Raw genomic sequence first — 15334 nt, forward strand, 5'->3', positions numbered from 1 at the left:
GCTAAGCATGAGCCTTAATAAATGGGCCACAGCTTTCTATTGTCAGCTCTGTCTTCTCATCATTTCAAAGGCAGCTCCAAATGGCATGTGTCACAAAAAGAAAAGTAGCCCTTAGCAAAGGGTTAATAACAATGGGAAAGCTCTTCAAACAAGAGTGGCAACAGGCAAAACAGCAACATGTTTGTCAAAGACTCTTTGTCTCTCAACCTTTCTCTTTCATATCTAATTTTGTTTTGTTTTTCATTCCTTTTAGCCAATCCATGCAAGTACAGAGATCGTCAACTGAACTGTGCAGATACAATAAGAGAGTATGGTTGTGAGCAGGACTGGGTCCAGAAAGACTGCAAGGCTTCCTGTGAATGCCAAACAGAGATTAAGTAACACAGAGATGCACCAGAAGGTTGATCTGAACTGGAAAAGAATGGAAATTCAGCTTCGAACAGGAACTTCAATTTCTTTCCCTCACTAACTGGTGAAATTTCAAAAGTCTTGTATAACATGGGGAGGATTAAGAGGGAAGAGGTACTTTTAAAAAGAATTTTCAAGAGTTGTTTGCTAAGAGTGAAATTAATTAATAAATGTATGTCCACTCTTCGTTTTTTCCTTTACGTTTCTTCATATTTAAAAGAGCCCTTCAGATTATTTCTTTCTTTGTTTGCGGATTGCAATTCACCATTTGCTGGGTTGCTCTTTAAATCTAAATCCTGCATTTGCCTTTATCTCAGGCAGATAAATTTTTCTCAAAAGCAATCTTATACAATAAATACATTCTTAAGCTTCATTGATTGCAGTTCTTCACTGGTCTTAATTCTCTGTCTTTTAAAAACAACGCACCATCTGTAGTTACAAAATCCTGCAGTTTGTTAAAGACCAGGTGATGTTGTACACACTGTTTAAGTGGTGGTGGCACGGGTTATTTGGATTATTATATGCTAATCCTGAAGATACTGCTCCTTGATGAGACCACAGGGAAAGTGGTTGTTAAAGATATGGAAGACATTTGAAGAAATTAAAACAGAAAAAATTCCCAGACTTATAGTACATTCGATTTTATTTCAACTTATCCTGCTATGTGCTGTAGGACAGCATGTGCACTTAGAATATAAATAAGTACTCCTCAGATGTGGCATGTGTTCTGCTGGTGGAAGTAATCCCTCCCAGAGCCGGTGGGGTATTTATCGCCAGCACTAACAATGCCACAGCAAAGGAAATCACAAAGTAATGCCAGTGGTTAGACTTGCAGGCTCCCAGCACCAAAGGAAACGCTTCTGGGACCTGTCCGTCATGGTTTTTAGCAATGCTGGAATTCCAGGGCTGACAGCTGATCCTTCTGTTGTGACTGTCCTACAAGCTAACATCATTTGTCTTAGTACCCTGTTGCTCACCATCGATCTCTGGCATGCCTCTTGCATGTATCTAGATTATGTACCCAATCTCAGGTACCCACCACCTCCTTTACTACACTGCCACCAGTTGATCTCTTTACCAACTACGCTTACTGTGAAAGACTGAGGTCCATTTAGTACTCAACTTTGAAATAAGAACAGGTTTATTGGTTACAAGTTGTTTCATGAATAGTTCTTAAGCACATTCTTAAAGTGACACAAAGCGTTCAGTATATTCCTTCCATACTTAACTAATCCAGATAACACTCTGACTGTTCCCTCACTAAAACCTCTCTCTGCCATAAAACTCCCAAACTATCTCTCCCTCTCTTCAAAACTCTCTATTCCTTTTTTCTCTATCTCCCCCACTCTCTGCTTCAGCCCCCCTTCTATGTAGCTGGCTCCGCCTCCCAACAGCTCCTTATTGGTTCATGTAAATACACTGCTGAATATGCATGACAGGGTGACCGGTACACCTTCCTTCCTTTTCCTTTTTGTTAGAGAAGGGTCTAAAGAGTGAAAAACCTATACACAAGGTTTATGTATCTGAGGTCTGCACAGATGGATGAAAACAGATTGAAAATAATTGGTTGCATGGGAGAAGCAATGCACAGACTAAATGTTCATCAGGGTACCAAAAGGCTCAGTTTGGACTTTGCTGCATCTTCAGTCATGTGCAGTAACATGGCATTTGCTAAAAGAACTGTTGTGCTCTGCCTACGGGTCCAACTAACAAGAAACCACTTTCTATCTCTATCACTTTTTCCTACCGACACAAGAGGAAGGAATGGGAATCATGGATATTTATCACAATCCTAGATGAGATACAATTGTCACTCATGGAAGCTCCACTCTCCCAAAACACCTTAAAAATGAAACCTAAAAGATTCTCCTCCTGCCTTTCCAAACCCAGAACCTTTGATTGGGGTATATTTTCAGTTTGCACAGGTTTTGAAGAAAGTCTAGCCTGTCTCAGGACATGCCAGTGCTAGTCTAAATGATTTGAATAAATATAGGCTGATTGCTAATATTCCTTATATAGGGAAATGTATTGAGAGGGTGTTTGCAGACCAGCTTCAAGCATTCCTGGATAAGGAAGATTGCCTTGATCCTTTCCAGTAGGGATTTAGGCAATGTCATGCGACTGAGACAGCACTGGTTGTTTTGCAAAATGACCTGTTGAGGGAGGCCAACAGGGAAACTTTGACCTTGTTGGTGCTCCTTGATCTTCCAGTGACTTTTGATAACTTTGACCACAGTATCCTCCTGGACAGACTGTTTGGGCTGGGGATTGGTGAGCTAGCTTTGACCAGGATCTGATTCTTCTTTGGTAGTCGGGTCCAATGCGTTCAGCTTGGATAAACCTTTTCAATCCCATGGACGATTTAGGGTGATTCTGGACTTGGCCGTTTCTTTGGAACAGTAGCTTTCTGCTGTGTCCAGGTTGATTTTCAAGCCAACTCAGGTTGACTTCCCTGCTACGTCCCTACTAGGATGAGGGGCCTCTGAAGGCATTGGTCCATGCAGTGGTGATATCATGGACTGACTGCTGTAAAACTCTACATGGGACTGCCATAGGGCCTGACTCGGAGACTGCAGTGGACGCAAAATACAAGTAGATTGTTTACTGGCACTAAGAAGTTTGATCTTATTTTGAGTTTCTAGCCTGTCTGTATTGGCTCCTGGTGTCTCTCTAGGAAGATTCAACTTTACTTTACTTTACTTTTATTAGACTTTTACCCCACCCCCCTAGACAAAGTCTACTTGGGGCGGCTTACATACATAATAAAAAGACAACAATATTACAGACATAATAAATCTTACGAAAACTCTAACTTTAACACATTTCTAAAAACATTGCCAAGATGAGATTGCTCAGTAAAGAAAGAATAGATCAGTTAATTGACTGGAGGGAAGGCCTGCCTAAAGAGCCAAGTTTTTAAATAGCTTTTAAAAACACCCAGCGAGGGTGCCAGATGGATTTCAGTTGGGAGGGTGTTCCATAGCCGAGGGGTCACTGCCGAGAAGGCCAGGTTTCTTGTTCTTTCCTTCCGGGCCTCTCTCGGCATTATGACCCTCAGCCACCCCTGCTGGCTATGTTGAGTGGTTCAGGTAGATCTAAGTGGGAGAAGACGATCTGCCAAGGTCTTGATTCAAGGTCTTGATTCTAACATATGAAACTCTTAACTGTTTGGTGCCTCGTTACATGTCAGAACGCCTATACCCGATCTTCTCAAGCCTTGTTATTACAAGTGGCCATTTCTAGGGAGGCTCAAAAGGCATCTACCAGGAATCGACCCCTCTCAGCTCTGGGCCCATTCTTATGGAAAATGCTTCTCCTGGAGGTGCATCAAGCTCCATCCTTGTGCATTTTCAAGAGGTTGCTAAAAATTGAGTTGTTCATGGAAGCACTCAACGATATTCTTTCTTGAGGTGTTGGTAGGATTTGGCTTTACCTCATCCTACCGCTATTGCTAGTTGCCTTTATTCTCATGTTTAGGTATTATAATTTAATATTTGCCTGATTGTTGTACACTGCCCAGAGTAGTGATTGGCTACATGTGATGTATATTGAGTAAATAAAATAATAAAATAATTTGCACAGCTGGGCTTTTTGTCTGTCATAGTCTGTCCACTACACATATAGTATGGATAATAATGAAGAATGTTGCCAGCACTTGAACTGGCAGTATAATGATTATAGATCATGATCTGGAAGGCATCAAATACTATCTATTTTTCAGTTCATCAAAACTATCTTTAGAATAAATGTTCTTTTAAAAAAAATCTATTTTATTATTATTCATACATACAAAACATAAAAAACAACAGAGTAAGACAACAAAAACAACAAAAACAACAAAAGACAACAAAAGCAAGACATCCACACTACATCTATATATCAAGAGATTTCGCCATTGTCTATGTCATCTAATATCATCAATGGGTACTTGTAAGTACTGGTTCGCCACGATAATTTCTTCCCCTAAGTTCCTATCTCTTTCTGGACCCAATTGTACATCAGCTTCCAGCTTTCCTTTACAAAGTATCTCGGTTGATCCTGTATTGCCTCTGAAAGCATATCTAGTTCTTCAATATCCAGTAGCTTCTTTAATAGCTCCCCCATCGTTGGTATTTCTCGATTTTGCCATTGGGCCAAGAGTAACCTAGCTGATGTGTATATATACAGTAGATTGTATTTTATTTTTTATCAGTAATCACTGCCATTATATTCAATAAAAACATTTCAGGTTTAAAGTTTAGTTTTTGCTGAACAACTGGACAATTTCTTGTGACATTTCCCAAACCTGCAGCCATTTTTTAAAAATTTTTGCTTTTTCACATGATCACCATACATGATAAGTCCCTGGATTTTTATTTTTTATTTTTTACATTTCCAACAAGTATTAATATTTTTGCCAATCTTACCGGTGTAAAATGCCATCTATAAAACATTTTAAGGATATTTTCTCTAAGATTAACTGATTTAATCAACTTATAACTATCCATATTTTCATCCAGTCATTTATATCTATGTTTTAACCAAAGTTTTGTGCCCATTTGACCATCCCCTCCTTCACCCTCTCATCTTCCAGGTCATACTCTAATAGATATGCATACATTTTTTTGATTATTTTCTCTTTTGTGTAAATCCATAGTTCATCCAGCTGAAGTTCCCCTCAAAAAAAAACCCATATTTTTTATCCTTTTTATATCTTGATTCTAATTTCAACATAGACCCAGTCCCTCTAAATCTCTATCTGAAAAATAGAGTTTGATCTTTAGTTAGTAAGTCTTTATATGTGAGTAAAGCTCCTTCCTGGCTTGGCACTTTTAATGTAAAGGCCTCTATTGGGGCTACCCATATTGGAATTTTCTTAGTTTGCAGCACTTGAAAATTTTGCCATATTAAATATAAAGCTTTCTTCACAATATATTCTGAGAAATGTGTCTGTTCTTTGATTTTTGTATGCCATACATATGCATGCCAGCCCATCTTTAAATCATGACCTTCCAGTTTCAACAGTTTTTAATTTTCTAATGTTATCCATTCATTTATCCAAACCATAGCACATCCCTTGTAATGTAATCGCCAATTCGGCAGTCCTAGTCCTCCTCTCTCTTTTAAATCTTGTAGTGCTCCAAGTTTTAATCTTGGCTTTTTGGTCTTCCAGACAAATTTCGAGATCAGGCTGTCCAGGTCCTTAACATATTTATAATTTAGTAATATTTGTAGATTTTGAAATAGAAATAGCAATTTTGGTAAAATATTCATCTTTATTACCAAGATTTATCTCATCATTGAGATTTGTAGCTTGTTCCAATTTTCCAGATCTCTCTGTATTTCTTTCTGGATTGAGAGATAATTTTCTTTCATCAAATTACTTGTCTTTTTTGTAATAGTGACTCTTAAATATTTCACCTTTTGTACCTCCTCAAAACCAGTTTTCATTATCATTTTTCCACATCCTCTCTATTGATATTTTAGTTGACTTCTAATTTGGTAGTTTGTTTTAAGTCCTGTGACAGCTCCAACTCTTCTATTGTTTCCAATAGTTCTCCATACTGTCCAGGGACTTTCTAGTATCAATGCCAAGTCATCAGCATATGCTTGTAACTTATATTCTTCTCCCCTAATTCTGAGGCCTCTAATTCTATTATTTCCTCTTATTTGTCTATTCAGAGTTTCTAAGGTTAGAATAAACAGCAACAGAGATAGAGGGCAGCCCTGCCTCATGCCTTATTCGATTTGGTTATTTGACCATTGACTTTGATCTTAGCCTTCTGTTTAGTGTATATTGCTTTAATTGTTTATAAAAAAATTCCTTCTGCCTCCATCTTATTAAATTACAGTAGCATGAATTCCCAGGCCACATTATCAAAGGCCTTTTCTTTGGCTAGGAAGATGAGCATCATTTGTTTTTCTGGATGTGTTTCATAATATTCCAGAATGTCTATTATTAATCTTATATATGATGTAAGTTTCTATTTGGGTATGAAGCCTGTTTGATCCTTATGTATCATTTCAGTAAGTACCTTCTTTAATCTAGTTGCCCAGATGGATACATTTTCAAGCAGCCACATCTAATGTTCGTCCAAGCCAGAGCAGGCACACTGTAATGAATACGACTTCAGCCAAAGGTGGCCACCAAATCCTACATCAACTTCATTTAACTAAATTGACAGCTTCCTGATCTCCCACCATGATACATTAGCACTGTAGGGTTTCTGGTCTAAGGTCACTGGGACCAATACTGTGCTTTTATTTATTTTTTAACTTGAAAACGTACTGTATCTACTGGGACAATTCCATATCCACTCTGAAACTGCTGACTCAAATGTTGTCTGTGTGTGACGTGTAACTCTATTTCACCAGTTAACTTCTTTGCACACCAAGCCCCTCATCTTACTCTCAGAGGGAATGTCAGAAAGCATTGTCTGTTGGGGCAAGAGAAGGATTCATTTCTGAAGAGAGAAGGAAGTTTATTACAACATTCTACTAATGATTTTTAGGGACGTGGTGGCACTGCGGGTTAAACCACAGAAGTCTCTGTGCTGCAGGGTCAGACCAGCAGTTGTGAGATCAAATCCATGCGACGGAGTGAGCTCCTGTTGCTTGTCCCAGCTCCTGCCAATCTAGCAGTCTGAAAGCATGTAAAAGTGCGAGTAGATAAATAGGGACCACCTCGGTGAGAAGGTAACAGTGTTCTGTGTCTTGTTGCGCTGGCCACGTGACCACAGAAATTGTCTTTGGACAAATGCTGGCTCTACGGCTTGGAAACGGGGATGAGCACCGCGCCCTAGAGTCGGACACGACTGGACTAAATGTCAAGGGGAACTTTTACCTTACTGATGATTTTTAAAGATTACATTTGTAATCTGTTGTTATAACCATTAGTTGGAACAAATGCTACCTAAAGCATAACATGCTTCACTATGCTTTACTTTCATGTTCCTTGTAGAGTATATAACCTTCTCTCATATCCACATAGAGAATGTGGTTGATTTTAAATGGCAATAAAGTCCTAAAACTATAAAGAGCATATTATGTTATCAGGAAATGTTACCAAATTGTCCATTGTTAATGAAGTCATCCTTGTTAACTGCTATAAAAATGGGCTTGAACCTTGAAGGTCAGTGATAGGCATCTACAAAAATTAAGAACATAGAGCAGCTCAAGGAATATTTTAACTTCATCACCATCACCATCACCATCACCATCACCATCACCACCACCACCACCACCACCACTACTACTGCTGCTACTACTACTACTACTACTACTACTACTACTACTACTACTACTACAATATGTCAGCCATGTTAAATATTCAGGACTAAAATGCAACAACAAAGTATATAGTGTTTATAGTCAATACAAAGCAGACAGAAATTTAGATTACAATTATGAGCTCCTAATTTGATTACTGCAATGATTTAGTCATCTGTATAAGTCACTGCACAGAATTTTGCAACTGTAGCTGTAAACTCACTTGAAAAATCAGAAAGGAGAAAAAAGATGTAAAATTTATTGGGTCTACCTGGATAATGTTTTAAAATTAGGAAAATACGTAGATTGCATGAATCTTTATAAAATATTTAGTTTCACAGTTTCCACCGTACCAGGGGCAAAAACATTGATCATAAGGGATATGTAAGAGTAACCTTCCTCTAAAAAACTTGAAGGCAGAGCATTGAAACAGACCAGGATGAAAGCTCTTTGATGTCTTGGGAGTTCTGAATTACAAAGGTAATCTGCTGAGATAAAGATCTTTCTACGATTCCCAGCCACTGAGTAGTATGGGAAATGTGCTCTGTCAAGTTGCAAAGCTGTATCCCATATCCACTTCCAAATAGTCTCTTTGGCTTTCATAAATGCCAAATGTCACAGGGCCGGCTGGGATAACTCATAGGACAATAATTTTCCTTCCAGCCTGAGGGGTGATAATCTTTTAAAATCAGAGGTGCTAATACAATAGGATTAAGCTTTTACTTCAGCCAATGATTGATTATTAGAAGCCAAGCATTTGCTTCAAGAAGGACCATTCTAGCTTCTGTTCTGAGTAAAGCATAGGTTCTTAACCTGTTGTCTGTGGATGCCTGGGGACCCACAATGTCCTCACAGAGGGTCTACAAAGTTTTGAAGAAATGTTATGATCTTTTGCAGTTAAAATAGGAAGGAAGGAAGGAAGGAAATGTAGAACAAAATCTTAATATCATTTGCTTGTTCGTGTAAAACATGGCTTTTCTAACCTCCATTAAAAACAAAGTAAAAATCAGTTATGAAAATAACTGATAGCAAATAGCTGATATTTCTAAACACGGTGAAAACACGCAAGTGAATGACACTGAGTGGCTGGGGGATAGCACATGACATTTCTTGCTTCTGCTCAGTCAGAAGAGAAGGTTGATGAGACCCTTCATGAGAAATTTTAAATAAATATTTGATGCACTTTAAGATTGTAAATCTTGAGTTAAGTCCTGGTGGTCTGCGACAAAAAAAGATATTTAAAGGGAGTCAGTGGTAGAGAAAAGGTTAAGAACCGCTGGAGACATCAAATACAGTTCTCAAGAAATCAAACTGTACTGTCTCAAGGGGGCAGAGGTCCTTAGATACACATAGGTCTGAACCATGGAGAAGCTGGGCCAGTGGCTTGCCTTGGAAGACTTTTAGTACCGATAGGAGGATATAGAAGAGCCCCCTTTGAAAAGAAGAATCTCAGGATGGCAGTAATAGGGTTTTTTTTTGAGCATTTTCAGTGCAATGGCTAATGTGGCTCTCCACAGCCCAGTTGCCTGAAAAATGGCACCTAAATATTTATAGGTCTTGATAAGAGATAGGCACAGACTTCCAGTTATGTGGTTTGTGCTGGTTTGTTGTTTGGATGAACAGGTATTTAGTGCTTTCCAACTCCTCTTCCTCTGATGTGCACCCACTCGGACGCAGTGCCCGGAGGAAGCAGGGGCTGGGAAGTGCTGAACACCCGTTCATCCAAAGGATGAACCGGCACAAACTACTGAATCATCTCTAGTCTTGACCTGTTCAATCTTGTGCGGTCAAGGAATACTAAGCTTGTTTTCATATAGTTAATCAAGTGTCCTAAATTCCCTTGACCCTTGCTGAGACCTAATATTTACAGACCAACTCAAGTTTTAAAATATCAGGAAATTACAGAGATGTAATTTAGATAATGTTGATGTGGTTTCCTATGCTTAGTTCCAACTTTTCTACTACCTTGGAGCTGGATTGCCCTCGGTGGTAGAATCATGGACTTTAGTTCCAGGTGTGTTCATTCACTGGAGTTCAATTCCCCACTGTGCCTCCAGGATAAAGAGATGGCTTGTGTAGTCTTGGGTGTGTGTGTGTGGGAGAGTCCCTAGGTGTCCCCAGAAGAAGGGAATGCTCATCCACTTCTGAGCACTGTATACCTAGAAAACCTCAGCAAGAATCTCCATGACAGCATGTTGTTGTTGTTGCCCATTTAGACACAGTCTATATAACTGAGTTGTGCAACTAAAATGGCCATTTCTACATGACAATTATCCACTGTGTTCCAAGGTGGAAACAGAGTGCTGGAAAATCTTGTGCTGCTTTTTGTGTTTTCTCTCTCTCTCTCTTCTCTGCCCATCCTTTTTCATGCCATGGAGATGATAGGGAATGCAGCCTAAACATATTGAGAGCTTGAATAGTTATTTTTGAAAAGGTACCATTACAGTTCCAGTTGCAACAGAGCACTACCACCACACAAGCTAGTGGTGGAACAATGAAGATTCCTGTCACAGCATGTAGCAAAGCCAGTTTTTAAAACTAAAATATGATAGACACATAACCAAAGAAGTGCAATTTTGGCAATTGACTTAGCTCATTGCTCTCAAAGTTCCAGCTGTGTTCCTTACCCTGCCAGAGTGCTCATGCCAATGTCTGTGCTTTTCCTACTTAGCATTCCAAAAATTTAGTATGGCAAGTTGTCTGGTCTGTCCAGCTGAGGGCCTGGTGTATTTTAGGGATATCTGCATCCCAGCACATTTGTACTGTTGCCCCCCTCTCACTCAGGGGGTGATGGAGTTTAGCTGCCATACCTGGCCATGACTATTGAGCATCACTTATATTTTCATTGATGCTGGGAGTGTGGCCACTATTGCCACTCCGGTCAGTCCTTTCTTCAAGTTGATGCTCCCCCTCCCAACTGCTTTCCAGTCTCCATGCTGGATGTGAGTAATCCGCATGTTACTCTGATGTGCTGCATGTACAAGTGGCCTATCTGTATAGCTGGGTTATATGCTCATTACCTTTACAAATCTGTTGCTGCACAAGGGGTACTTGGTTCGAGAAAATGATAAATCTATGAACTGGAATAAAACAACCCACCAATAAACTACAGAGCATTTTAGCTGAACTGAGAACTTGTTGGGACTTTTTAAATAATGCAATTTGCTGCAGGTATAAAGTGGTTGGTTTTTTTGGAAGCAGGAAGTGTTCCTGCTATATATACAGACTTTTCTAGTGCAATTTAGAGCTAACTTCTTCCACTGTTGAGAAGACACAGGAAAAAAACACTCTGTGAGAGGTAAAGAAATAAGCCTTTTTTGGAGGGGGGCTGCTTTGCAAGGCAATGCTATCATGTTTACATTCCAATATAAAATAAGTATTTCAAATATATGAAATTCTTTTTTATTTTATTATCAAAATTAAAAATAAAACCAATGTGGCCAATGAGATTTATCATGCTGTTACTAAACTACAAAATGTGTTTTCCAAGTTGGGGGGGGATGAAATAACTGAACAAAAACAGCATTCATAGGAATTCTCACCACCAAAAACATATTGGCTGATGAGATCCTGTTGCTCAGGATAGCCACACTAGAGAAGGCCCATTGAATCAATGGGGATTGGGAGAGTCAGTTCTTCTATGAGCACCATTGATTAATTGTCCTACTCCAGTTGCAACTTACTACACTAAGCAACAGGATTTCAGCCAATGGTTGCGATTACGTTTCATTGTAATCAGTTTAACCCGTTAAATTGTTCCTTGTGCAAATAACTGTCCTGAAGGCAAAGCCCACCAAAATAATTAAAATATTCTTTGAAAGGACTCCAGTATTTAAGATTGGGGAAGTCTGATCATTCCCTTCCATGTCTTTCATTTAAAAATGCTCTGGAGAAAACCTCTCGACAATTGCAGGTGCTCCATGATTGTTTCTGATTTCGCTTTAATGGCAAATCTGTTACTCGGGTTTGTTTTCCAAGTTTAGTTTAGGTGGAGGTTTACTGTTGATTTTTCCTATCCTTCTTTTAGGTTCTGAGGTCCCTTAAGCCTCCCCTTCGCCTTGGAGAAACCTTTGGACAGGGAGAGGAACCTGTAGCAGTGAAACAATCATTGTCAGATTACTGCCAGCAATCCCAATCCCTGTGGTAGCAATCCAGCGGCAATTTTTACTACTTAGTACCTTCTTTCAAGACCTGAGAAGGGCTGTTAATGGTAAGGAGGTCCTTTTGAAGGTCATTAATTCATAGGATTGCTGTAACTCAGAAGTAACTCTGGTAGTACACAACAATGCCCATGGGTGTCCCTGCCTGGAGGTAAAACAACACTACACAAATAGCTTGCTCACACCCTTAAAGTAGTAGATAACTGTGCGACAAATCTACATTTTTGCCCTTGAGTGCAAGTTTTTTCTTTCACAAATGGTAAGTATGGCAGGCCTGATGTAGACTGGACTTCTTGCAAGAGGGTTGGGGGGCTGTCCCCTTTGGTCCTCTGTGCCCTGACACAGTGTGGGGCATTTCACGTTCATGTAGACATGGCCATGAAACTTCCCACATACTCAAATGTTAACTCTTATATTTCTGAAGCAAACAGCAGGGAAGCTCCCAACCAGTCAAGGCCGATGACTCTGAATGTTGTTGGGGTGTGGGAAGGTGGGGGAAGAATCCATTCAAGGGTTTTAGCTCGAACATTACATGAGTGATCTGGCATGTGGAATTCTGGCTGAGCATCTGGGATGGCTCCTTTAAACCTTGGACTAAAATTCACCAGAAGGTCACTTGCTTCATTGCCCCCACCAGCATCTAAGGCTGCTATCCTAAGCATACTTATTCGGAGAATAAGTCATACCGAGCTCCTCTGAACTTCTTTCTGGCAAATATTGCTTAGTGCTTACACTACGTGCTGTTAAGCAAGGGAGGATTCTTCTAATCAGATTTGTTTATTCTTTTTGTTTCCACAGAAATGCTTTTTCTCATTGTCCTTCTGCCTTTGGCTATAGTGCTTCAGCAATCTCTAGCAGAGGTAGGAACCTTAAGCCTTTCATGGAACATTTCTTCTTTTTCACTTCATGGCTATTTTGTTTTCATTTTATTTCAGGGATAGGGTTAAAACCATTTGACAGAAGGTATTTGGAGCAGCTGCGATTTTATTTTCTCCAGAAAGTTCTGGGGTACAATCCCCCAAATTCTATTAATATTGCAACTGCTTATGATACTGTGAAAAATGTGTTGATATTGTTTTCAAAGCTCCAATGACTATGGGGACTACTGAAGTGTGTTTTATCCACAAGCAAGATGTTTCAATTGCCAGGTCTTTGTATTTTGTTAGTTTTTCCAATTATTTATTTTCAACTCTGGCATCTCCTGGAATTGCAATGTCAATGATCCAGACATTTCTTTGTTCTATTACTACTATGTCTGGTGTGTTATGTTCAAGGTATCTGTCCGTTTGGATCCAGAAATCCCACAAGATCTTGATTTTGTCATTTTCTGATACCTTATCCACCTGATATTCCCAGGGGTATTTGGAAACTGGCAAGTTATATTTTTTGAATAATGATCAGTGCACTAATTTTGCCACTCTGTCACGTCTAATTTTGTAATCTGTTTGTGCAATCTTTGGACATTCACAAACGAGATGTGACATAGTTTCATTTTTTCTTGGCAAAGTCAACATTTGCTGTTAGCAATAATTTCTTGAATCTTAGCCTTCATTACATTGGTTTGGAGTGTTTGTTCGTAAGGAGCAAAAATCAAGTGTGGTTTCTTTCTTAATGGTCCTGTTTTAGCCATGCCCAAATTGAATTATTATCATGTGTTCCATCAACATTTCTCAGGTGTTGTCCATGTAGTGGTTTATTTTCCCAACTGTTGAATTTGTTTTCAAATTGTTGTTTCTTATATTGAACTTTTTTTCCTGTTGTTTTCAAAATATTCTCATTTTCACTGCCTTAAATAATTTTTCTCTACTTCTACTTATATAATAATTTAGGCTTCTTTTTTCCTTCTCTACTACCTGTTGTACTTGCAGTTGTTGTTAAAAATATCAGACACAGTCAATCAAAACTGTAAAAACATTAACTGGTATTATATAACAGATACAAGTTTTAACCAAAATCCTAAGTATCTGTTAAATATTGGCACAGTATGTATACTGTTCCTAATATTGCCATTTTTTGTAGTTCTGGAGGTGTTATTTCTGAGATCTGCAACTTATCATCATCATCATCATCTTAAAAATTAACATGAAACAGTATAAATAATGTGTTCCCCCTCTCTGGGACCATTTGAAGATATAAGCAATTTGCCATCCATTTACAGAGTCCCATTCCCCTTCCAAAATTGCATTGACTCTTGGAAAGGTGCACAACCCTTCCCGTTTATTAATACAAAATTGATGAATTATTTTCAAATATCAATAAAAATATTGGTTGTTGTGGGTTTTTGGGCTCTTTGGCCATGTTCTGAAGGTTGTTCTTCCTAACATTTTGCCAGTCTCTGTGACCGGCATCTTCAGAGGACAGGAGTCAGAACTCTATCTGTGTTCTGGTGCAGTTTGTTTGGGTAGTTGAGTATTTATAGCTGTGGGATCAGTTTTTGTCCTTTTCAGGAGATGAGTGATTGTGGTGATCAGCGTGTTTTTTTGTTGTGGGTGGATTGTTGTGATAAGAGGGAAAGATTATCTGTCACTGTGATTGATGGGTGTCTTTAGCTGGTCTTTTGTGTGCAGTGATCACCAGGGTCCTAATCGCTGAGTAGAGTTTGTTGACCTTTTGCAGGCTGTATTTTTCAGTACTGGGAGCCAGGCTTTGTTGAGTTTTAAACCTTCTTTTTTGTTGAAGCTCTGCTGGTGTTTGTGGATTTCAATGGCTTCCCTGTCCAGTCTAACATAATGATTGCTGGTGTTGTCCAGTACTTCAGTATTTTGAAATAGAGTTTCACGTCCAGCTTGTTTGAGGGCATGTTCAGCTACTGCCAATTTTTCCAGTTGTTTTAGTCTGCAGTGTCTCTCATGTTCTTTGATTCTGGTGTGGATGCTGTGTTTTGTGGTTCCAATATATACCTGGCAACAACTGCAAGGTATCCAGTATACTCCTGTAGTGGTGAGGGGGTCCCTTTTGTAATGTGCTAACTGTAACATTTGCTGTATTTTTGTGATGGGCTTGAATACTGTTTGTTGTTGTTGTTGTTTAGTCGTTAAGTTGTGTCTGACTCTTCGTGACCTCATGGACCAGAGCATGACAGACCCTCCTGTCTTCCACTGCCTCCCAGAGTTTGGTCAAATTCATGTTGGTAGCTTCGATGACACTGTCCAACCATCCATCTTTCCAGTGAGCACTTAGGGTTTATTTCCTTCAAAATGGATAGGTTTGTTCTCTTTGCAGTCCAGGGGACTCTCAAGAGTCTTCTCCAGCACCACAATTCAAAAGCATCAATTCTTATGATAATTTTTTTGGATTGAATTTGCCCATTCCCATCCATTTTATTTCACTGATGCCCAGGATGTCAATGTTTATTCTTGCCATCTCCTGTTTGACCACATCCAGATTACCAAGGTTTAAAGATCTTACATTCCAGGTTCCCATGCAGTAATTTTCTTTGCAGCATCGGACTTTCCTTTCACTTCCAGGCGCGTCCACAGCTGAGCCTCCTTTTGGCTTTGGCCCAACCACTTCATTAG

At 39.2% G+C, this 15334-nt stretch overlaps 1 protein-coding gene across 1 annotated transcript in view; it reads left to right on the plus strand.

The window, feature by feature from the left end:
* The window catches only part of LOC144587164 (serotriflin-like), a 55680-nt gene extending 40794 nt beyond the window's left edge, over nucleotides 1–14886 (plus strand). The window contains exon 9 of the mRNA XM_078386774.1: nucleotides 254–14886. Coding sequence (XP_078242900.1) covers nucleotides 254–381 — 128 coding nt within the window. The 3' untranslated portion in view covers nucleotides 382–14886. The remainder of the gene's footprint in view (nucleotides 1–253) is intronic.
* Nucleotides 14887–15334: the final 448 nt, after the last annotated feature.

This window comes from Pogona vitticeps, chromosome 1 (genome assembly GCF_051106095.1).
Source record: "Pogona vitticeps strain Pit_001003342236 chromosome 1, PviZW2.1, whole genome shotgun sequence".
Lineage (NCBI taxonomy): Eukaryota > Metazoa > Chordata > Lepidosauria > Squamata > Agamidae > Pogona > Pogona vitticeps.